The sequence below is a fragment of the Thermobia domestica genome, chromosome 7 (assembly GCF_964235325.1).
Source record: "Thermobia domestica chromosome 7, izTheDome1.hap1.1, whole genome shotgun sequence".
Classification (NCBI taxonomy): Eukaryota; Metazoa; Arthropoda; class Insecta; order Zygentoma; family Lepismatidae; genus Thermobia; species Thermobia domestica.
Window position 1 is genome coordinate 181,722,477 of NC_137460.1, and position 25,963 is coordinate 181,748,439.

Below are 25,963 nucleotides of genomic sequence, written 5' to 3' on the forward strand. Positions count from 1 at the left end.
ATAGAAGTTCCTCTCGGGATCGTAATACGACAAATTTTGGATGCGTTAAAATATCGAATAATACTTTTGATAAAGTGGATACTTGACCCCATTGCAGAACATGCCGCGATCTGCGATGTGATCGCAGAAAATTTGCCGCGCCTGTGCAGGAAAAAATGTCAGAGGAAATAAAATAGCCAACAGAAAAGTATAAAAACGTGCCTGCTATGTAATAGATGTCTTAAATGAACGGACAACTCGCATTTGAACTGTTTTTCACATTACATAAAGCATATTTTAAACAATCACAAATGTTTGTTCTTCTGGAACTGATCATCTTGAATTTTTTTATTTTGGAATTCCTGCAGGAATTCGTGTTATTATTCAGTTCAAAATCTCTTGTCGTCGCGAATTCTGTCGAGGAATTTGAAGCTTAAAATATATAAAACGATAATTATGCCTGTTGTGCTGTATGATTGTGAAAAATGATCGCTTACGCTGAGGGAAGATCGCAGACTGAAAGTATTTGAGAATAAAATCCTGAAACGAATATTCGGAACCAAAAGGAACGGAAATGAGGAATGGCGAAAACTTCATGATGGGGAACTGCATAATTTATACCATTCACCAAACATTTTTAGGGTCATCAAATCTTGGAGGCTTAGGTGGGCAGGACATGTAGCTAGAATGGAAAAAAGTAGGAACGCTTTCAAAGTTTTAACTGGAAGTTCAATCGGTAAACGACCATTAGGAAGACCTAGGCGCAGATGAGAGGACAATATTAAGATGGATCTCGCAGAAATAAGAATACAAAATAGAAACTGGATTCAGTTGACTAAGGATAGAAGTCAGGAGAGCTTTTGTGAACATGGCATTGAACCTCCGCGTTCCATAGGTCATAGAGTGAGTTAGTTAATTTTAGGCGAAATTTACGTACTTTATATGTATTTCGTGCCGCTAGCTAGTTCCAATTGTTTAAAAATATGCGCCTGCCAAATATCAGTAACTTTCGTGAAAAGAAAAGTGTCATGTTGATAAACATTGCTGTACTTTTTCCTTAATGCTTAAGAAACATTGTTTGGGATTGAAATAGGTTAACGATTGGGAATTAATTCAAAATTAAAACCCAATACTTTCACTTAAATGACATAATTAACATTTAATACTATTTCCTAATGTTTTTTCTTCAGTTCGCGACTTATATTATACGAAGAAAAAGATTTGATTTAAATCAAAAAAATCGATTTAAATCAAAAAAATCAACAAAAATGTTTTTTTTTTTGAAAAAAATCATGATTTTTTTTCCACCCTGTGAAGTACCATATCTTTCTGCCGCAAGGCAATGGCAGGAGATTGACCCTGACAATATTCCAGTTTCTCGCCATACTTTCCGTTCACTGGATTGCCTGGCATACTTGTAAAATTTTGTTAATTCTGACATTTTGCAATTTTTTGATCGTGAACTTACAGAAAACACTTGTGAGCAAAAAAATATGCTGAACAATGTAACCAAACGAAATGTAATGCCAAACTATTTCCTCCATTGACCGGCAATGAACTTGTGCTTTCTTGGTTTAAGAATTTAGCAAGGAATACTGCAAAAGCCAAAAACAGAACAGTGTTGGTCAAACAATCCTCTGATTGTAACGCCACTGTTTGTCGTTTTAAGCAAATAGTACAATAACTCCATTTCGCAAATAACGCCTAAAATGATGCAGCCACACACCCCAACCCAAAGCTCAATAAAATTTGGCTCGTTTTAGAAGTTTTAGTAACCAAATTTCAAGAAACCCTTAGTCCGGATAGACATATTACTTTGTTCAAGGGACGTTTATCATGGATTCAATACTTGCCGTTGTAAAGAGCACGTTTCGGCATAAGCTACATGTTGTGAGTCAAAATCGGGCTCCGTATGGAATTTGGTAATATATTGTGGTCGTGACACGAAACTAGATGACGATTACAATTACCTCCCTTGTTCTTCTCCGGTCGTTTGATTAATTGACCCATTGTTACAGAAAGGACAATGCCTTACTGATAATTTCTACACGTCACCGGAACTTGCTGATCGTCTTGTATCTCAGAGAACTGGTGTTTATGGAACAGTGAAACTATCACGGAAGGGTATACCACCACAACTGAAGAACAAGAAGTTTAAGAAAGGAGAGAGTGTAGGGTTTCAGACAGGTAAAAGTGACAGCAATAGTGTGGAAGGATAAACGAAATGTCTCGCCTTGATCTTCAGTGCACAGCATACAAATGGCTAAATTGAAGAAAGAAAGAAAAAAAAAAAAAAAGTGAGAGCAAGAAAAAGGCCCGAATGTGTGGATAGCGTACAATGATACCATGGGCGGTGTAGACCGAGCACACTGACGTCTTTGATTATGCTACACTACGAAAAAAAAAAAGGGGGGGGGGGAGTTTTACAAAAGATATTTTCTCAAGACCGTTTTGTGGAATTCATTTATTATATACATAATGTCGGGTGGTACAAAAGCCCACTTATGTACCGCCTGGAAATAATTCAGAAAATATTGGAAAAGCACCATTCTCCTGATATGAAACCAAAAGCAAAGCGGCCAAGTGTGACGTCTTTTCCATTAAGACAGATAGAACGGCACTTTGAGGAATATTTCCCTGCAACAGAAACGAAGGTCAATGCGACAAGGCAGTATGCAGTATGCAGCCGGCTTCGTGATGCAAAAGGCAAAAAGATTCGCCGTGAATCGCGCTTTTATTGTCCACACACTGATGTGGTACTGTGTGGTATCATGTTTTCGTGTGTTTCACACAATGGCAGAACTTCCAACACAGTGATTGATACAGTGGCACGCATTGAATTAAAGCGACTTATTCATAAACAATAAGCAAACCATTTGTTTCATGAAACATTTTTTCATTTTCACATATCCAATTTGTACGAGGGTAAATAAAAATGTAAACGCAATTTCTAAATTACGCTGAGGACGAAACGCAGATTAGCTGCACAACGCTGGTATTGAAAGTCAACATGACGTAGTATTAACATTTCTCTGGTCTGGTTACAGCGTAATATTTAAATTATCTTTACATTTTTATTTTTCTTCGTATTACTAAATTTTACATTGGATTCGCTTCTATTAAATGAAAATAGCATATATTATGACAATATAAACATTATGACATGGAAAAGCATATGACTAAATATATTATTTTCAGTGTATATTTTATTTCATTCTTATAGTTTTTTTTCTTTTCTATTTTACACGAAACTTTTGCTTTGTTTCTGTTCAGTAATAAGTAGATAAAGATGTTTCTAAATAGAGCATAAATTTTAGAGCGCAAATTCATTCTGTCCTTACAGTTCTTGTATGTTGAACTGTGATCGAAGTAACTGTATTTTTTTTTTTTTTTTTTTTTTTTTTTTTTTTTTTTTTTTTTTTTTTTTGGAGGGGCTATAACTTTCGAAATTTCGTTCTGAATGACAATTAATATATATTATGAAAGGTTGCATTTATGACTGATTTAAAATTTGAAATAAAAAATGACTTTTTGGGGACGTTTTTCTGCAAAAATTTAGACTGGGGAGCGGTTAACATTAAATAATTATGACATTTACGCTGAGACAACGGCAAATTAGTCATGAAGTTAAAAGTGATGGTTACAACGGTGAGGAATACATGAGTTCGATTCCGGTGGGAGCTCAATAGGTTGGTTATACCATGCCAATATCTAGGCCCATTTCTTATATAGCCTTGCTGCTCAAAGGGACACCAAATTAACAACCAACACATCAGTCTTAACAGTTCATGAGGTTGAGGGAAGATAATTAGTTTGTGAATCGAAAAGGTTGCTATTAATCTAAAGAACCATGCATAGAGTAATTTGCACGTCAACTCAAGAACAGATCGGAGTGACAAATCTGGGTACAAAAGTTGATCTCTCGCTCAATCATGATGACCAACAATTAAACTTCGGATCTTTTAGCTTTCAAAGATTGTGATATTTCAGGTTCCTAATATAGGCTCGAAATGCTCAGATACATTCTAAAAATCTAATAAGATAGAATAATTAATTTTAAAATATTGACAGGGTAACGCCAGACACACAGTAGTTGAAAACTCCATTCCGTTTGAAACCACGAGAAGTTTTTGGAACTATTATTTGTGGAATGCTTAAACCCCTTACCCCCAAGTAAGATGCGCACTTCCAAGTGAAATGATAAAAACCCAATGTCAATCCAAGTTCTATATTACAGATTCGATATCAACAGCTAAAAAGTTCCCTCGTTTTGGCCATTTTATGAGTACAAAATGCGAAATTAGCACGTTAAAGCAGTTGCCCCTTTCTCTTCTCGAGACGGTATTTTCGAAAATTGGAGCACGTGTTAGCAATTCCTAATAGCGTTTAAAGGCCGAGTTTAATTTTAAGATGAAAGTTCGAGGGACACAGTTTCTCGGCGTAAATTGTTAATTCAACTTCCCTAGTCTAGGGTCTGGATTGTAATAAAAAGAACAGGATACAAACCGGGTCGTGCTAACTCAGAAACTGTCAGCCAGGGCCAGTTCGCGAACTTATACATACAAAAGTTCAAGTGGAAAAGCACACTTTTGTTTTCCGCTTACGCACAAACTGTTTCTCTTTGACGTCCAATGCTAAGCTTCAAACTCTCGTTACTTCTCGTGTGCACTTCCACCTGGAATTTTATGTTTAGGCATAGCTGACCAGCCTTTAAATCGTGTCCACCCGGTGCCAACTAATCATTTCCTAGTAAGTACTAAGTATGTTCAAAATTTAAATTTAAATGGTTAACATGTTTTTCAGTGATCAGAAAGCATCTCGGTGTCACTTTTATATACTGACCAAAGAACTTGTCTTTTCCTTTTAAACATTGGAATTTTTGAAGATGTAACGTATGTTCACGTTACTCAAAGTTTTTATATGTCAAGTTTCACCTTTACAACATAAGGGGTTCGTGACATTCCATTATTTTTTGTACTTCGTAATTCATCTACCCCTTTTCATCCCATGTTAATGAATAGAACATTTTCAAAACCCAACTGTAGATAATTTTTTTAAAAAATCAAACGTTAGAAACATTTTGCTGTGATGACCAGACATAACCTCGATGTCGTTCTTTAACATTGAGGAAAAGTTACGACATCCATGTTTTCCCTTTACAGCAAAATTTCTAAAAAGCTTTGTCACGTGTCCATACCTTTTAAATAAGGAATTTATATACGAAGTTTCATGCTCTAAAGTGAGATATAGTGGCGGTAACAACACGATGGTCACAATGTGTGTCTCACTAATGACATTGTAACTTTGTGCGTCCAACGACGTTGCCATTTTTAGGTCTCTTGAAACTATGATGATTAACTTACACATGTGGTTTTGAGAGGCTAGTTTCCTTTTCCCCCCTTGCCAATGAAAGATAGATGCTCCCTTTCATGATAATGCAAGTAAGCAGAAATAAGGAATTTTAACGTACACTACCTTACCAATATTTTAATATTTTAGAGTACACTATACTTTCATTGTTTGTTCCCTTCACAGCAAGAAATTGTGTGTAATATTCACTTCAACGCAAATCGCATAAATTATAATGTATTCTTATATACTATTATATACTATTATATATACGCATTACTAACTAGTACGAAATGAATTTGTTAATTTTTTTGGCTTCTTTCAACTTTGTTTCAATAATTCACAAAAGCAAGAATATTTATTACGTAGACTGCACTGCCTCTTGTTTTTTTTTTTTTTTTTTTTCAGAATAAATGAATCATACTATTTTATTAGGTCAGCAATCGAATATTTATTTACGAAATGTGAAAAAAATCGCCCGAGAAACTCCACGAGTCAACTACCTCTTGTGAATATTTTCAGGGTAAATGAGTTCTCATATTACCAATTATCATGAATCATATTTATGAAACATGAACAAAATCGCGTGTCATTTTTGAAAAATCGAAAAAACTCATATGAGAAAAATCACAGTGTAGTGCTACTAATAAAATACCGTATATATTTACGAAATATGAACTAAATCGCCATAGTGGTTTTAGAGAAAATCATCCAGAAAGAACCAACACAACTATCCATTCTGGATTTTTCCTAGAAAAATGAATGAATGAGTTGATTTTAAATTTAACGCTCCGTTCAGCAGCGAGGCTATGTTAGACGTGGACCTACTGATTAAAGTAGAATTTGAACCACATGAGCTCCCGCCGGGAATCGAACCCGGGTCTCCCGCGCCAAAGGCACGTACGATAACCGCTTAGCCACGAAGGAGCCCAAATGAATGAATGAATAGGGGGCTAATGGGGACATCAGCATCAAGACTGTGTGTCCCCGTCACGATTAACTTGGCTGCTCAGGGCGGCAAGATTAAAAAAGGAAAAGGCTACAACGAATAGGGTTCAAATGAACGAAAGTGCTGCTAAATGGAAAGAAAAAAACAAAAGCGAAAGTAGAAGATAAAAGAAATAAGAAAATACATAATATATAGAAAAAACAAAGCTGAAAGGAAAGATAAAAATTTAGCAGCAATAAAACAATCACAACAAACAAAAGACTGGTCAGAAAACGTGAGCAACCCCACAATCAGCGATGAACATAAGTACCCGGCTAACAATAACACTATCATCTCCCAAGGCACGGGCAAGTTAACAACAGTCCGAAACGCTCTCTGAGATCTGAGTATTCAGGATATTCAGCAAGAATATGCTGAATACTCAGGGGGATAATAGTCTTCGCAATACGGACAGTGCAATCTCCGCAAGATTAGAGTGGCCCACACGCAAACGCGTCAAGATCACTTCATCTCGACGATTAGGCTACGATGACATCTGCCAGTCCTCAAGATGTGGCTCCACAACGTGAAGCTTATTTTCAATTGCCTGCTCCCAACCCGCTTGCCAATGAGTGCGTATGAAGGTGTCAAAACCATAGGTCTTCATTTTACTCCGACCTCACTCACCCTCGCCCTCAAAGTGGCAATTGGCCCTCGTCCTCACTCATCCTCACCCTCGCGAACGGAATTGTCCTTCGCCATCGTGCAGGAAACCTGCCCTCGATATGAGAGTTGTCCATCGCCCTTGCTCACACACGCCCTCGTGCTGGAAACTTTTCCTCGCCTTCGCGAAGGGAGTTGTTCATCATCCTCGCACACCGTCGCAGTGAAAATTGGCCCTCGCTCTCGCAAGGGTGGTTGTTCATCGCCGTCTCTCGCCTTCGCTCTTGTACTGGAAACTTCTCGCCCTTGCGAAGGGAGTTGTCCATCGCCCTCACTGATGCGAGGGCGAGGTTATTTCAGGGTGAGGAAGCCCTCGAGAGGATCAGATCCTCAATCTTCCAGGCCTATTTGTTGAATTATTTCCTTAACCTAGTTCTAAACAAAGAAAACTACACATACCATCGTATAACTTACTCCGGATCACCTAAAATGGAACAAATGACTTACTACTCCACGCTTAATATTACCATGAATATGTTCAGATAAAATTTGAATAGTTTCCTTTACATCTTTCGGTGCAAACTAGTGTTGCTCACGAGACGAGACGAGATATAAGGTTTATCATCTCGTCTCGTTCTGTAAATTTACGTACAAAATGTATTCCCTTATCTAGAAGTTCTCAGAATCCTTCTGCATCACGAGAAGTGTAAGAAGGGTTTAAGTGCATTTAAACGATATTTATTATTGGAATATACTGTGATTTGTGTATCTTTAAACGTTCATAAACGCTCTTTATTGTGATCGTACAATCACTTATCAATTTATAGGTTTTACGTACGGATCGTTTAGCACTAAAATAGTGTTTGAGACCTAAAACCTGGGTGAACTAGTGTTGCTCACGAGATTCGAAAAAATTCTCGTTTTGTCACGTAGTGCAAATTATAAGAGTGATACGGGTGATGAGATTTTAAAAGTGTTGTTTTCAAACACATTGTTTATTATAATTATTAACATATAAGGAGATATATAAGATTTACGTAAGGACTGAGTTAGTTATTTGCACGAAATTACTTTAGTGGATTTTGTTTACAATTCAATCAATAATACCCTTTGTAATATGTGGTACGTATTTCTTATGTTCAAAAATCACTGACCCATTTTTTGATGTTACAATGTAAAAAATCGTTGTGTTATTTCAACGACATGCCTGTGTGTTAAAATATAACACCAAAAGACGGTTAGAGCAACTCACTCTCTATTGGAGTTGTGTGTCAAATGACGGTAATTGAAATGACACAGCCTGTGTGTTAAATTAACACAAGTGTAGAATCTTCGGTGTTGTTTATTGCGTAATTGCCAAATATGTTGAGCATCTAATTATAAAGGCTTAAGTACTGAAGCTAGACAAATACAGTAGAAAGATCTACTTAAATCCAGGTATTCGAAAAACTTAAACGTGCAAACCGTGCGATATGTTCAATTGTTTTACATAATGTTTCTGAAGAAATATGTCAACAGCGAGAAACAACACCTATTACTGTGTCATCTACACTGCACTAGGGCCCACCAGTCAATACCGCAGACTGTGTTTCAAAAATGGCGGAAAACAAGTAGGAACACGATTAAGAGGCAAACATACTATAAGGATATAAGTAAGAGTTTCCTATCACTCTTGAACAAGATGTCGGTGAAGGTTGTGTTTCGCACCATCAAGAAATACTTCACAATAAATGTTCAGGAGGACATCAAAAAAGATTATGAAGATTTTCTTAATGAAATGTTCTGTAGTTTACTATTCAATTTTAAAATTAGAATGTAAGCATGCACACCCCGCACGGAGTTATTTCAAAACATAAATAAGTGTCGTAGTAACACAGAAGTAGAGTCAAATTAACACCAAAAAAGGTGTTAATCTGGTGGTCTGAGCTTGAATTTAAACACAGGGAGTGTTGAATTAGCAGCAAAACGGTGTTATTTATACGGCTTTGACCTTAAATTGTGACAGATTGTGCGATTGTAAGTAATGATTTTGAAATAACACAGAGACTGTGTTATATTGATACTTGACATGGTGTAACAACAAAATAATTAACACGCTGCACACTGCGTTACATTTTCGTGTTGGTGCAACACCGCCACAAGTAACACAACACTTTTCCCCACACTACCGATCCTCACATGGTATTGAATCAACACTGCAAATACTTACACAGATCCGAATTTAACACCGCTCAACACCGGTTGTGTTAAAACCGTAACACCCCCTGTGTTAAACGTCAACACTGCGCGGCCTGTGTTCAATTAACACTGCATAGTGTTAGTCACACTGGAACCACTGCTGTGTCAAAATTGAGTTGAATTAACACAACCATTTTTTACTCTGTACTTTTGCGTGTAGAAGTTACTTTCTATTTTACTAAGGTGATGACTAAGATCACTTCTACTAAATTCAAAAGAAATCTCTGCGTGAGCACAGGACTAAGTGTTGTTTGCCTCTCACCCTAGCGGCAGCTTCAGATCATAGGAGAAAGCTTTCACTATCAATGGACTTAATTGACGGACTTAAAAAAGAGCCTGCAGGATCTTGTTAGAATTTTCCCCACCATTCCTGCTTGGAAGTGAGTTCTTTTCTCTGTTGAATGTGCTATTTATCGAAGTTCGTGGGATAGAAACATCTTCAAAAATAGGCAAAAACATTTTTAAAAAACGAAGAATTTAGAACAATCTTCCCCACCTCATCCTTTGAGCAGGAATGACTGAACAACATATTTTTGCCTTCTCTTGCCAGTACTTTGAGGATTCCGTGACCCACGTTATTAGGAAATGAACGACTGGCTTCTTCCAAAGTTACAGAATCTGGGCAACACTTGTTTACCAACACGATAGAGCTCCCTGCCCACTTCCCACTTCCTGTTCGTGAACGCCTAAACGCAGTTTAACTCGCCAGAGGATAGAACGTGGGTCCTCAAATTCATCAGCCCCTTATCCGCCTCGAAGTCTGAACCTTACGAAACTAGACAAAGTTCTATGCGACATAAATCACGTGTCAGGAAGGAGCGGTACGTAGACAATCATGCTCTGCGGGCAAGCGAACGTGAAACCTTCCAGCTTGTGACGCAGCCGATGCTAAAGCGTATTAGGATACGGAGGCACATCAAGCTGTGCAATAACTGAGGTTCACATACGAAGTTCTCGAATAATAATTGTATTAAGTATTATTAATGTAGGGATGAAGTAAGGTCACGTGAAGGGACTTTCTGGCAATCCTGTACTAAAGTGGAGCTCCTCATAACTCTACTAACACGCGCTGATCCGCAGAATTGTTTTACTGCTGGGTTAGCGCGTCTTCGCTCGACGCTGAAAACGTTCCTCTAGTCCAACCAATGGTACAGTCATTGGCACTAGCGGTCGTCGCTCACAACGACTTTTTAGCGATCGTATATTCCGAAACTTACTGACAACTACAAACTAATTGGTTTCAAATAGGACAATACTTCTGCAAGTATTTCTGTCAACTTCAATTTTCATCGTATACTGAAAACGGGATGAGAAATGAGAAATTTCGGCATCTATGGCCATGTTAAATTTCACCTGTATGAGGATTGATGTGAAACACTAAATATTTTAGCTCATAATAATCATAACAACGAAGTGGCTTCGAATTTACGTTTAAGCCATTCCCGCAAAACATTTGAATATACTAGTCACTAATATTAACACTACCTGTAACCTACAAATTACTTCCATGTTTAATCATTTCTGAACAGAATTTTATACGCCCTTTCAACACAGTCCATTCCAAACTAACTGTACGAAACTCTCAATTTAATACTATTAAAAACAGTAGCTGCCACAAATCGGAACTCCAGATCAATACTGTATTTGAGAACTGAATATCTTTCAGTTACAGACTTTACTAATAATAATAAATCCGAAATTTCAGTTCATCCACTTCGAATGTCTTAACTGGATAATGATATCATAATAGAAATAAAAACTCACAATGGAAGCATCAAATCTTTAAAAGTACGGTTCATGCCCAAATTATTCCTACGAATAGGTCTGCAGAAATTAGTAATTTCATTACAACTCGAAATAATCATTATATATATATTTGGTCTAGGAATTAATTCGTGCGGTTTTACAAAAGATGGCGTAACTAGCTTATTGTCCCATAGTTTCGTTGATCCAAACATGCGTTGAAAACTACTGTCATTGAGCATCTTGTTTAGTATATGTCAGTTGCTTGAAGCTGAAACAACAACATTTTTTCTTCAACTGAAAATGGCGCATTTTGTGCCTGATAAAGTGCTTTTGCGGGGAGTTATTCTTCATTGCTTTAACATGAAGAAAAGTGCTACCGCAAGTCATCATATTTTAGTGGAAGTGTTTGGTGACCATGCTCTAGCTGAGCGAACGTGTCAGAAGTGGTTTGCACGGTTTAAAAGTGGTGATTTCAGCTTGGAAGACCAAAAGCAATTTGGACAGCCAAAACAATTTGAAGATGAAGAATTGAGAGCATTGCTTGATCAGGATTCGTATCAAACGCAGGACGAACTTGCAGAAGCATTTGGAGTTGAGCAAACAACAGTTTCCAAACGGCTCAAAGCCATAGGAATGATTCAAAAGATGTCTTATTGGGTTTCACATGAATTGAAAAGAAAGACGTTGAAAGAAGAAAAACCGTTTGCGAATTGCTGCTTCAAAGACAGAAAAGGAAGGGATTTTTGCATCGAATTGTAACTGGTGATGAGAAGTGGATTCATTACGAGAATCCTAAACGAAAAAAGGCCTGGGTGAAGCAAGGTGAACCAGGTCCTTCACAACCGAAACGAGATATTCATTGTGCAAAGGTTATGCTGTATATATGGTGGGATTTGAAACGTGTGGTGTACTATGAACTTCTGAAACTTGGTGAAACTATTAATGGACACCGCTATCGACAACAATTAATGCGTTTGAAGCAAGCTCTGGCCTGAAAACGACCAGAATGGAATAACAGGCATAATAAACTTATTTATCAAGATGATAACGCTCGACCACATGTCGCAAAACCGGTCAAAACCTATTTGGAAAATGTCGGATGGAAAGTGTTACTCCACCCGCGATATTCACCAGACACTGCTCCGTCTGACTACTACTTGATCGATTGCATGAATAACGATTTGATTGGACAGCGGTTCACTTCTTCAGAAAATATCGAAAAATGGATCTTTGATTAGATTGCGTCAAAAGATGAGGAATTCTTTCGACACGGAATCCGTAAATTGCCTGAAAGATGGGAGAAAGTAGTGGCTAGCGATGGACAATATTTTTGTTAACGTATTCATTTACTTTGTTTTTGAAATAAAGCTTCAAGTTTTATTAAAAACCGCACGAATTAATTCCTAGACCAATATATATATATATATATATATATATATATATATATATATATATATATATATATATATCGATGTGCTTACAATGTCGAACACAGTTATATCAAACTTATAAATTCTTCTTGCTCTTCTTTACGGTCTTTACGGTCAATGTACATTCTTTGACTCGGGAGGCGCATATTAGATTCATGGTGGAAGCTTACTTTTTAATTTCCACCTATCATTTACCTAGTCTAGCCATAAATTCTGTCACACACTTTTTTGTGAATATATGAAATACGGTTTGAGATTTTTCAATCTGCTTTTAATATGTTATAACCACATATATTCTTTACAATTGGCACCTATCAAACTTCAAAATGTCCACCATTGGCACGCACACAGGCTTCGAGTCTCTTGGGCCAGTCATCTATTGCAGTACGGAGAGTATCAATCGGAAAATCCGCCACTGCTGCCACCAAGGAACGCTTCAAACTTTTAAGTGAAGGGTCTTTTTTGGCAGACCATGTCTTCTAACACTGCCCACAGTTTGTAGTCCAGAGGGTTTAAATCGGGGCTACCAGAAGGCCACTCAGCACTGGAGATGAAATCTGATACATTGGCCTCCAACCACTGTTGTGTCATCCTTGCCTTATGAGCTGGCGCAGAATCCTGATGGAAGGTCTAGTGATCATTGTTAAACATGGTGTCACTCAAGTCCTTCACAATAGGCTCCAGAACAGTTTCCAAATATACCCTGGCACTTGTTTTTACACCTTGCTCACAAAAGTGAAGTCTGGTGTGGCCTTCATAGCTCACCCCCACCAAACCATGACTGAGGAGGGGTGATGACCTCTCTGAACCTTAGGAACTCTCCCACGAGCTTCTCGAGAGCTTGCTGCATATATCCTATCATTTTGGCGGTTAAAGCTCTCTTCAATGGTAAATATTTTCTCGTCGGCAAAGAGGATTTGCCGATGTCCATTGTTGGCGTACCGCTGTATGAGCTGTCTTGCTTCAGTTTCCTCTGCTGCTTCAGCTGTGATGTAAAGAAATGCTCCGTGCTCCGCCGATAAGCTCTGACCTTCAGGTCTTCAGAAAGTAACCTGGATATTGATCTTGGGGCCATGTTGAGCTTCCGTGCCATGATCTTCTGCTTCCGGAGGGATTTCGCCACACACGAGCAGCCGCTTCTTTAACAGATGCCACTGTTCTCACACTGCGAGGACGACCATCCCTTTGCCGGCTACGTAGACTGCCGGTCTCAGTAAACCGCTGGATTGTGCGGTAAACAAATCTTTTGCTGATTTTCAGAAGTTTCAGCAGTTTGAAAATCTCACTCGGTGAATTTCCACCCTTATGCAGGGCAAACACTGCAACTCTATTTTTGTACTCACTCCACTCCATGCTTAAGCGAAGCAGATCCACCCGTTCTCTTTCCCTGTTCGACACACACTGGCCAGGGCTGACCTTGAGCTAAATTGTACCTTGCCACCTACACAACAGGTTCTACAGTCAAAGCCAAAAGTTTGTGACAATATTTATGGCTAGACTAGGTAGCCTCAGTGCTCAAAGGGACAACTTCACATGAACAAGCAAGTATCCTCAAGCTTCAACTGTGAGTTTTCACAGCAGCATTGTGTTGCTTCTGTTGTTATTAGTTATTTAATACGAATGCCGGTGTCAACATTTAATTTTGATTCCTTCGTCTGGTCGAAAAACATCTCGCACATCAATGAACGGTAGAAAACCTTTGATCGTTTTATCAAAATCTCAATTTTCAACTTTTGATCTGAAAGAGAAGTAGTTGAATTATCACTGTAATCCGCATCACGACCGTGTTCGTCTGGTCTGGTGTGTAGCAGCCAGGTATCTGTTTTTGCATGTTCACTGGACTTCAGACACCCCCTCCCCCATGCAAAATCCAGTGGCATGATGACGGAACTTACATCATCTTACGTTCTTCAATATACTCCTGCTATATATTTTGCTTCAAACCGAACACGGCACACCCATTCATTTCGTAGTATTATCCAACGTTCTACATGCAATATTATTAGACCCGTATTTTTTCTTTTTTTCTTTTTGCTGAAAAAAAAATTCCTTCGACATATAACCTTCCAAAATGGCTGCCCTCCTCTCGGATTGCTCGAAAAACTGAAAAACATGTCACATTAAAAATTTTATTGTAGAGAAACGAGTGTACTTAGTAACATAATCTCAATAGCAGGTAGAGTATAAAGTTGTATGTTTCGGTGGAGGGCCAAAATTCGTATATTGGTCCAATAGGAATCGCGCAATTCACTCGCAATGTTGCCAACTTTGGTGAAATTTTTGCTAACTTCAATTTTTTTTTCTGTCCTCACGAGCAATAAATATCAACCATCTGCTTCTAGCATCGAAATCTACTCCATAGGGTCCCTTGAAAATGTAAAGGACTTACGTTTCTGATTACATCCCACGTTATAGCATGATAAGCAGAAAATTCCATTAAGACGCCATATTTGGACGCCATTTTCTCAAAAAACCCACCTCTTAAAAATCTGAATTTTTTACATGTATTGGAGAAGTACCTAAGTATTTAATATCTGTTAACCGTTCATGCCTCTACAGCCGTAACATTCACAATTATTGAAATTTCGATTTTTGTACTTGAAATGGAAATATTTCCTATGGGCATTTAGATCCTCTACACAAGGCGAATTGAAAGGGATTATGAAAATTTTGAGAGATGAATCCTGATATCAAATCCAGAAGAAAAGTTCCTATAAACATGGGTCGAATTCCGCTCCGTTTTCGAGTTACTGGGTTTCCAATCTGAACCTAAAATCGGCCCGGGACAATAGAAAATAAAATATATATTTTGCGTTAAGTCAGAAACTGTGTGTTAAAGTTTTGATTAAGTTCAGAAAGTTGATTTGTATAAATATGATTTTTACGTGCGTTGCAATTCGGTTGACAGTGTTGTCAACTTGGTAGAACTTTTGTTTCCAAATGACACTACGTGGTTTTTATTTGATATTTGGTGTTCATTAATGATTGTAAACATTACATGAAGCACAATTTTCCCCACATCACCACAGTTTTCGAAAACTTACATGTATTTCATTAAAAGGTTTTATCTCGTGCGTTATTAATAGTTTTCAACATTAAGTGGGAATTTCACCTGATGTTTGCCATCATTAGTAAAACCAAAATATCGAATAAAAACTACGTCTATGTAAGTTGTCATAATAATAATAATAATAATAATAATAATAATAAGACAACAAGAACAACAAGAATAAAATTTATTTTTTATTATTGCAAAACTTCTCGCAACTCCACGCATCAAGTTCGAACTTGTTCAAGAAGTTCTGCTGCAACCACAAAACATTTTATTACGCGATTCGTTGTCGTGAAAATCATCCTAGTGTTCACTGGAACCATGAAAATTGTTTTCACTGGTAACATGACATTGTAGTGCACTAGTTACAGTGTTTGTGTGAATAACAATAGAGAAGTCCTATTACAGTAAGGACCATATTAAATGTGTTGATTATTCTGAAAGGCATAAGAGGATTGTGTACAGAAAATTCCTTGACAATTTTTTTTCTTGCGGTAAAATATATGTATTGCGTACAGCGCGTCTGCCAAAACGTAGTATTAGGAGAGGATGATTATTTGTGTAAATGGTGCTTTGAATATTTACCGTGAAAAAACGTATATATATTTGAGATATTGGTGACCACGGAAGAAAGTGTAAATATGAAATTATGCACCAGCAAGATAAAGAATATGTTCCTCTGAATATAGATTTGAAACCATTAACCAGACAGTTAACATGCTAGACATGAATGTGTCGCCATTAAAACTGCCGCTATCGGTGAAACCTAGACTATGGTGAAGGATTCACCTCTCAAAACTTTTCATACTGCCTTTCAAATCGAATTGTGTACAGGACACAAATAAGCATCCTCCCCTAATAGTACGTTTGAGCAGACACGTTGTACGCAATCCATATATTTTACCGCAAGATAAAATTTTTGTCTAGAATGCTTTCTGTGCACAATCCTCTTATGGCTTTTAGTACGGTTCTTACTGTAATAGGACTTCCCCATTGTTATTCACACAAACACTGTATTTAGGGCACTACGAGGTCATGCTACCAGTCAAAACAATTTTCATGGTTCCAGAGAAAACTAGGATGATGTTCATGACACTGAATCACACAAACTATCAATAACGCACGAGATAAAACCTTTTAATGAAATACATGTAAGTTTTCGAAAACTGTGGTGATGTGGGGAAACTTGTGCTTCATGTGATGTTTACAATCATTAATAAATACCAAATATCAAAAAAAAATCCACGTAGTGTCATTTGGAAACAAAAGTTCTACCAAGTTGGCAACACTGTCAACCGAATTGCCACGCACGTAAAAATCATATTGATACAAATCGACTTTCTGAACTTTATCAAAGCTTTAACACACAGTTTCTGACTTAAGGCGAAATATATATTTTATTTTCTATTGTCTCAGGCCGATTTTGGGTCCCGAGTTGGAAACCCTGTAACTCGAAAACGAAGCGGAATTCGACCCATGTTTATGGAAACGTTTCTACTAGATTTGATGTCAGGATTCATCTCTCAAAATTTTCATACTCCCTTTCAATTCGCCTTGTGTATAGAATCTAAATGTCCATAGGAAATATTTCAAGTACAAAAATCGAAATTTCAATAATTAATTGCGAAAGTTAGGGGCTGCAGCCGCATGAACGGTTAACGGATATTAAATACTTAGGTACTTCCCCAATACATGTAAAAAATTCAGATTTTTAAAAGGTGAGGTTTTTGAGAAAATGGCGTCTTCTCAAAATTTTCTGCTTTTCATCATGCTATAACGTGGGATGTAATAATCAGAAACGTAAGTCCTTTACATTTTCAAGAGACCTTATGGAGTAGATTTCGATGCTAGAAGCAGATGGTTGATATTGCTCATGAGGACAGAAAAAAAAAGTGAAGTTAGCAAAAATTTCACCAAAGTTGGCAACATTGCGAGTGAATTGCGCGATTCCTATTGGACCAATATACGAATTTTGGCCCTCCACCAAAACATACAATTTTATACTCTTCCTGCTATTGCAATTATGTTACTAAGTACACTCGTTTCTCTACAATAAAAATTTTAATGTGACATGTTTTTCAGTTTTTCGAGCAATCCGAGAGGAGGGCAGCCATTTTGGAAGGCTGTATATCGAAGAAAAAATTTTTTCAGCAAAAAGAAAAAATACGGGTCTAATAATTTTGTATGTAGTTTCTTATTTTAAAAAATAAACTAAATCTGAGACCGTCGTGTGGACCACCCTGGACGATCTGAAATGGAATCACTCAATACAAGAGTGCTGTATATGAAGTTTTAAGAATTTCGAAATAAATAAACGAAAGAAAAAAATGGACCCAGGTATTTTAGGATTTTCTACAAATTGCGTTAGGAACAACATGACGATCTCGATGAAAATTTAGCAGGGGTACTGTGGAGAGTGACGAGCAATCTGGAGGAGCAGTGGCTATTATCATACATTAAAAAGTTTTGCAGAAAGAGTGAGGAGCCCCAAAAACTTCCAATCTGGAGTAGCAATGGATATTATACATCGAAAAACTGGGCAATACGGTCGCCACCAGTCTGACCACCCAGCAAAAAATATTTCGTACTAACCTATGCAGAAAGAGAGTACTAGATCTGGGAAAAAAAATTACTAAAATTTCACCTGCTACCATTTCATCCTATTTATGACATTTTACGATATTAATATCTTATTAGAAGATTTCCGGCAGCTCCCCCTTCCTTGTGGGTGGGAAGTGACCCCCCCCCCCCACATTCTTTGAAGAATCTCCAACTTCCAAAATTCTCAATACTTAGATTCAAACCGACTTTCAAACTATCTTGAAATCAAAATTCGATACAAACCATGCAAACCACTTAACACCCTCCCAATTTTTACTTTACATTCCCAAACTAGAAATTCTGGCGTAATCCCTGCTTAATTGTCCATGTTAATTCAGAAATCACTGTAAAGCCACTAAAGTAACACAGCATGACAAATATAGAGCATGTCGAGAGAAAACAAGAAATATCTTAAAATGGGCTTATTGAGAAAATTGAGTTTTAATTCCTTAATAGACTGCTACTTAAACAGACCATCAAATATGTAATATTGTTTAGTGTGGTCATTTATTAGTTGGAGGAGACGACCGGACGGCAGCTATGTCCCACTTCCGCTCTTGTAAATACCACTGTTGAAAAAAATAAAATAAAATAAAAACAGGCAAAAAAAAAAAAAAGTTACCAGAAACAATGAAATTTTCGTACATTGTCAAATTTTCATGAATACGAATAATACGTCCCTGATTTGCAATGAATACGAATAATAATTACTAAGAACTAATTATGGACATACATTCCCATATAGGAATGAAGAACAACAAAACAAAAAAAAAATCTTTTAATATAGAGTCTACAACCCTGATTGATGTTTGTAAGAAATTTGGCAATAGTGTTGTCAAAATTCTTTATTTTACTTACCGTTCACGTGTTCGGGCTTGCATTTTTCTCGCGTTAACCTGCCTCACAGAGCAGCCCATAAAGCGCCTGCACTTACATATGATATAATCGCACTTTTAACATGAATCGCAGGTGCATCATCTCACCTGCCTAATTTTGCGCGCTCTACACGATGAAAGTGGAAAAGAGATCTGTCTATCGCGAGAAAAGACAATCACTGTTTCAAGGGCGGCATGTCTCCAAGTACATTTTCGATGGATTCTTTGCGATGCTCAAAAAGAAATTATGAACAAAAAAATAAAATATTTGAATAATGAACTTTACAATTTAGAAATTTAATAACACTTTATATCTTTTAACTTCTTTTCAGCAAGCATTTAGCAAACGAATGAATATTCTTGAACTATACTGACTTACATTTGAGATATTACTGTAATGGCAAGCATGTAATGCAACATAAAAATATCTGCTGTATTTGTAACTCAAGTAAGTACAAAATACAGTAAGTATAGTCAACTGTTAAGTAGAATAAGTGTAAGGCGGAGAAAGATTACGGGCCAGTACGTTCGGTCCCCAATACTTATGCAACATCACGCTTATTTTATAGCTTCCTCGTGGATATATGGTTACCAAAGGCGTCTTCCGCACGGAGCACCAGGGTTCGTTTTCCAGATGGAATACATGTGATTCTGATTCCACATTAAACAGGCCTAAACCCTGACAAAAATGAATGCTCCAATAAATCACCCATGTGCTTTAGAAGTAATCCAAATCAAATGTACTTTAATATCAGTGCATCATTAAAATGTTATTGTCCCTGTTTTACAAGTTAACAAATACACACTAAATGAAGCTAAGTAACTTATCAAACATTACTTACATTTTTTGTATCTATTTCAAATCGCACTTTTACTAAGCATGAACATTAAATACATACGTAATAGAATGAATTTATAGAATCGATTGAGAAACTGAAATTACAGAAATATTTTGTGCAGTGTTCGCAACACCAATTATCTTCCACTTCTGGAATATAATGAATTCTTTGTGTAAAGTAAAACACACAAAATTAAGTTCAAAAATTCTGTACGTGGGACATATAATGGATAATAATTTGCAAAGACAAATTCGTCATTTCCCTTGTATCATTCGTACCTCACATCCAGTAGCGTATGCAAAATTTCATCAAGAGGTGGGTTCAGGCATTCAATCTCATCTTTTTGTAACAACTGTGGCCTTTCTATATATAAATAAAGTCTAATTTCACAATAAAGACCCTCTTTAAGAGGTCTATCACTGTGAAATTAAAAACACCGCTGATTTTACAGAAATTATACGTTATCTTCAAATAGATAAAAAGATAATCGAAATGTGGAATAAGAGCGTCCTAGACAATATTATTTTGCATGAAGTACCGTTATCACAAGTCATCATGTAGCTTTCCGTTTGCAGTCATTTAGAAGCGCGAAAATAAATGAAATTTTCTAAATGGCTGGAAATCGAAAGCAGATAAGCGAGTTATGATGACAGTATCTCACGTTAAAATAATATTGTCTACGGAAGTCTTGTTCCACTTTTCGATTATCTTTTATCTATTTGAAGATATCACATAATTATTTAAAATTAGCGGTATTAAATTTCGTCGGGACCTCTTAAGAAATGAGGGTTTAATACCGGAAACCACCCTTGCGTATGCATTTTTTCACATCGGAATGTAAACATTACCTTCAAAATGAAATATTGCTGTAGGCCTCAAAAGATCGAAGAAGGGCTGCAAAGCTGGTTTCACTGCCATACACGATGGACTCCCTCTGGAGCAGTCCCTGACCGAGATGCAAGCCCGGATCAACACAGATTCGTAAGCACTAATAGTGCGCACACAGTTTTTAGAGCAGAAAAGGGAAGACCTGTCTTCGACTAGCGGAAGAAATGATAGTATGTCGAGTTATACGCAAAAGGATCAGGAGCGGCATGAAACAACCAGATCGGAAAACCAGTAGGCCATAGACAAGAACACATACGAACTGCGATAGAGAACAGTATGACCACCTTGGGAAACAAATTTACTGCAAAAACCGCGCCACGTAACCAGAACCCAAACACACGTTGAAACAGCGTTTAAGACTATTATCTTATGATTTACGCAACGTGACAACGAACAATAACGGCCGCTTAAATCTTAAAATTCCATAACAAGGTGTAACGTAACACTTTCAAAAATCAAAGAAAAATATATCTAGAAACAAGCTGTTGATGCTGAAGAAACCTTGAAATTGACTTTCGTGATTGGCCAGATTGTAGTGGATTGGAAACAACACATACTGACAGCTATCGAACATCCCTTCTTCACTTTTCCCGCAACTCGTTAAGAATAATACGTCTGCAGCTCGTGGCTAATGTCGATGCTTTCTTTGGTTTCAAGGTGGGAAGGATTAGACCATCATGGCACTGAGGAATGAACGTCTCCGACCAGATACAACTAAACCGTTGCAATAATGCAAGAATGTGAATCGCGCTGAAGGTTGCGCAAATGTAAGAGACGATCAATCTATGGAACACTATTGGACAACTCACGTACGGCAAAGTTGAATTTAAAAGGAGTGGATGGAACGTTACAATCTTCAGTATTGGTGCTACGGAAATTTAAATACTTCTCATTGATACAAGTGACTAAGATTTGTACTACTGAGACTAAGAAAACAGCACTTAACATTTCAAGTGCAAGTGCTTCGACATGCTAACATGTTAACATATAACTGTTAGTATACTAACTTTCATCATGCTAAGGAGTGTCCATAATTACTGGAAACGAAATTAAATAAAACAGTTCAGTTTAACATGCCCTTCAGGTTAAGGGTTACGAATGATTACGGCAAATGAATTGGTGGAATAAGAATGTAGGAGAAAACTATTCCGAGAGAGAGAGAGAGAGAGAGAGAGAGAGAGAGAAAAAAAACAAAGAAAAAACCTATAGACACTATATTGTTTATCACAAACACACCTATTTGGTGACGGATGCACCACCAGAGGTACGCTGGTATTACTGAGCCATCAAGATTTTCACCGCTGCTAATGTACCAACATTGAAATGTGAAATTATAATGTGGAATATGCTTTCTTTTGTCGCATATGATACGCGCCGGAAGTTTAACCAAGCAATAATTAATAAATAAATAAAATAACATAAATAGAAACTTCCAAACTTCACTTGAAAACTTAGAATAAATATTCAACATGAAGCGTATAACTACACCAGGAACTTCATGATCTAGAACAACATTAACGTCCAAAAAAATATAAATCAAAAATCAATGCAATTACTACTTACCGTGTTGTTCTGAGAAACTGCGTCTACTTGCTGCATGTCTTCTTCTGTTCTGAAATTAGTTTAAAAAAAAAATATGTTAGACCTCACTCTTATGTAAAAATGGTAAACTGTCAAATAAAATGATTATTTTAACTAATTTTTTTCTTTTTTCACCCTTCTTCAATATTTTGGTAAACCGAGATATATATATATGTATGTATGTATATGTATATATGTGTGTGTGTGTGTGTGTGTGTAAGTTGAGCCTTTCTCGGACAGCTCTAGAAAAACTTATTACAAATTACACTTGCTGTGTTTATGCCTTGGAATTTATTCTAATAAACGAAATTCCGAGATACTGATATTTACATTGATATATGTAGCACAGGGGAAGATTCCAGGGTGAAACCACTGTGCGTAAACCGAAGGCCTTCTTTATGGGTACAGAGTGGTAAAACATATAGAAACATCCAAATAAAAGGTTTTAGAAGCATTGCAAAAGTAACACTGTGGATTAATAGAAGGTAGCGCAAAACTTTTAGGATATGTGATCTCGATGGCTGTCATCTTGAAATCCCCATTTTGAATTCACTTTCGTAAGTGTAAACCATACGCTGTGATACCTTGTTCTCATCTGAAATTTTCTTAGAAATCCAATGTTGTGCTTAATCTTTATATTGGTTTAGAGGCATGTATTGTATAAAAGATTGCCTTCCTTTGAATCAAATCATTCCTTCGTCCTTCTTTGGTAGGGCTCTACAAGGCCTGAAAATTAAATCTCAGCTTCTCCAGAATAGTCCAGTCATTTTACCACAAAAAATGGCTAAACCCGGAACAAATTCCAATAGAATTTCTGTGTACATTTTCTGGAAGAGAATTGTGTCCTAAAGAATATATCAAAAGTTTACCAAAATCTACCGTGCCGTTTTCGCCATTTTGAGTCGCTATATTGGATTTCTTTGTCAGCATTTTCCAAAGAAGTACCGGTAATAACTTCTCAATGAATTTACCCAGAGCCTTCGTTCTTGTGCCAAATTGAAGGCAATTAATGTTAAATGTAACAGAATTCAGTGTGCTTGCTATTGGTGTCACCATCTTAAATGTGGTGGCTATTATCCAGAAAAAAATATTGTTTGTTTTTCTATAATACTTTCATGCCAAATAACCATGAAACCGTACGAGAAACGAAAAAATATGTCGATACAAACATTATAGAATGGAATCTGTTCTTTCTAAAGATGCTAATATTGATGTATCTTGTAAACTAACGGAGCTACTTAGTTTTAAGCATCGCAGGGTGTTATGTTCTGGGACATGCAATTCGGAAAATTAAACTGGATGCCTGTAACTTTCAATAGGAATAATTACTAATTAAAGTAGGTTAAATTACACCATTTGGCCGAAAATACTTCAGTACATCATAGAAACGCTAGATGTCCGTGTTGCCGCTAGGCCATGAGCTTTGGAGGGGGGGGGGCTTAAAGGTTGAAAATAAATAGTTAAATAATCTTTTTAAATATCTAGAATATATAGCTTTCCCCTCTAAGATCAGAAAGGCTTCTTATATATGGTGTTTTACTGCCTTCAACAAAATGTCTAACAACCACTTCCACAGACAACACAAGCATAAACGAATAGGCTACATGTTATGGAGGAGGCGAGACTAAACAAGAGTTGGAATAGAGAGTTCTTTGACTGCATTTTTCAAGTATTAATAACAACATATGAATAAAACTGCTACAAATTTTCAAGAGGTGGTTGCCCCCTCCCTCTTACCTCATAGTTTCTTCTTAGATTACAAGAATTCTATCCGTTATTTAGTCATTGTTCCCAAGTTATGTCGTTAAATGCTTAGACTAGATTGATAAAATCACTGAACCATGAACAAAATGCAATTAAATTTTATTATTTTTTTCCATTCTAAGAAATATTGTTTATCGTGTTGCTTACAGCCACTCTGAAGAGTCAATTGGATTTTACTTTTATATTTCTTGCTTTCCAGAAACTAGTAACATCCCTCCTGTATGATTAAAACTATTTAAATTATGACCTGGCAACACTTCTGTCCTGGTAAACAAGGCGTTACACTGTGAACAAGACAAAGGAAACGCTGTTTTGTGTGATTATGTGCTTGTTAATCTTTACACATTTGTGATTGAAAAGAATTTGATCATAATTATTTCATTTGGAAATTAAATTACATGATTTAGTGCATCGAGTGGACATTTATTTCTATATGTATAAATTGAACAATGTATGACTGGTAAGATTTCGTACATTACTTTCATGGTAGCGGTTCGCGTGAATGTTACGGTACCAAGTAAGACTTTTTCTTTCAAGTTTCTTGCATAGTACGATGTGGATTGCAATATTGAATTTTGATTAATTTGGGGTATATTATACTTGGGTGCTATTTGTGAGAACAGTCCTATTATAAATACCTTATTTCACATGTTATCAGATGCTTAAAACAGACATGGACGAGACAGAAACTGACGTGTGCATTCTTTGTAATAAATCCTTGACTGTGGAAGCCACTGTAACCCTTCGAAAGAAAGGAAGTGGGAATAAATAGTGCAAGCGAACAGCGTGTGAGTGCGATACGAGCAAACGAAGGTCAAATCGTGCATGTAAAGTGTCGACAGAAATGGTGCAATACCAAGTACATTGAATTAAGAAGTATGATATCTCCTCAAACAGCATCACCTGTAAAATGTGCTCTCAATCTGGAGGTTTCAAGTTCAAGACACACTGCCTTTTCTGTGGACAAGAAGCCCAACTGAGTAAGGGCGCTAAAAGAGAAAGAGATGCCTATCCAGTCCGAACAGATACTTTTCGAGAAAGTATCCTGCAAGTCTTGAACACCAGAAATGATAGATGGAGCCAAGAAGAAGAAGTGAAATGCAGGTTGGCATGCGCTTAACATTTACATGCAGCCGACAGTATTCATAATAATCAATGCAGCGCAAATTTCCGAACAGGAAGATGTACCCCTGAACCTTCCATGGATTTTAGTGTCCCATCTATGAAGCGATCAGTTCTTATTGGAAGACCTGAGAATGAAGAAAGGAAACGGAGCTTTTTGAATGTCATGAAGTATTTTGAAGAAAATGATGAGGGACAATTAACTATCAACGATCTAGTGGGGGAAAATGAAGGGAGAATTGCTTGCATGTGGATCATCTGAAGAACCTTATTCAGTGAAATACATGAAACAAAAGGTGGTGGACGGGAAAATGTAGTAACAATATGAACTAATTCCTCTGTAATTTTTTATGAATATTACAATGCTGAAAAGGGGGCATGCGAAGAAGAAAAGAGAAGAATTATCACAACTGCTGCAAAACTGATAAAAAATGATAAAGTTAATACATTTGAATTAGAGTACCCGTCAACAGAAGACATGGCTTCAGTTGAAGAAGCATCTCAGTTTTTTCCCGACAGTCTGAAAAGTTTTCTTGTCAGTTATTGGTACTAAGTATAAGAAGAAAATAGCATCCATAGGGCAAGCCATTATACAGTCAGCTCGTCCCCGAGTAATTATTCCTCCTCTGCAGTTAGGGTTGGCAGTTCAGCTTCAGTTTCGGATTAGGATTTTTTATTGATTCCTTGCACCTGCATGGGTTTTGTTCACCATATGAAGTTCTACGTTACGAAAGAAGTGCTTCAACAACATTTAATGCGACCACAGATATTGTGCATGGCAATTTTGTTCATTATATCGCAGACAATGTGGATCATAATATCAGGACCCTTGATGGTAACAATACATTTCATGGCATGGGAATGATTGGTGCAGTAACACCAGGCCAACAAAACAATCGAATAGTTCC

General features: G+C 36.9%; 1 protein-coding gene across 1 annotated transcript in view; it reads right to left on the bottom strand.

Annotated features, from left to right (window-relative positions):
• The window catches only part of LOC145689431 (bromodomain-containing protein 3-like), a gene marked incomplete in the record, with an annotated part of 116,432 nt that overhangs the window by 57,790 nt on the left and 32,679 nt on the right, over positions 1-25,963 (bottom strand). Inside the window, 1 exon segment of the mRNA XM_081763589.1 lies at positions 22,152-22,200. Within this exon segment, the coding sequence (XP_081619715.1) occupies positions 22,152-22,200 (49 nt within the window).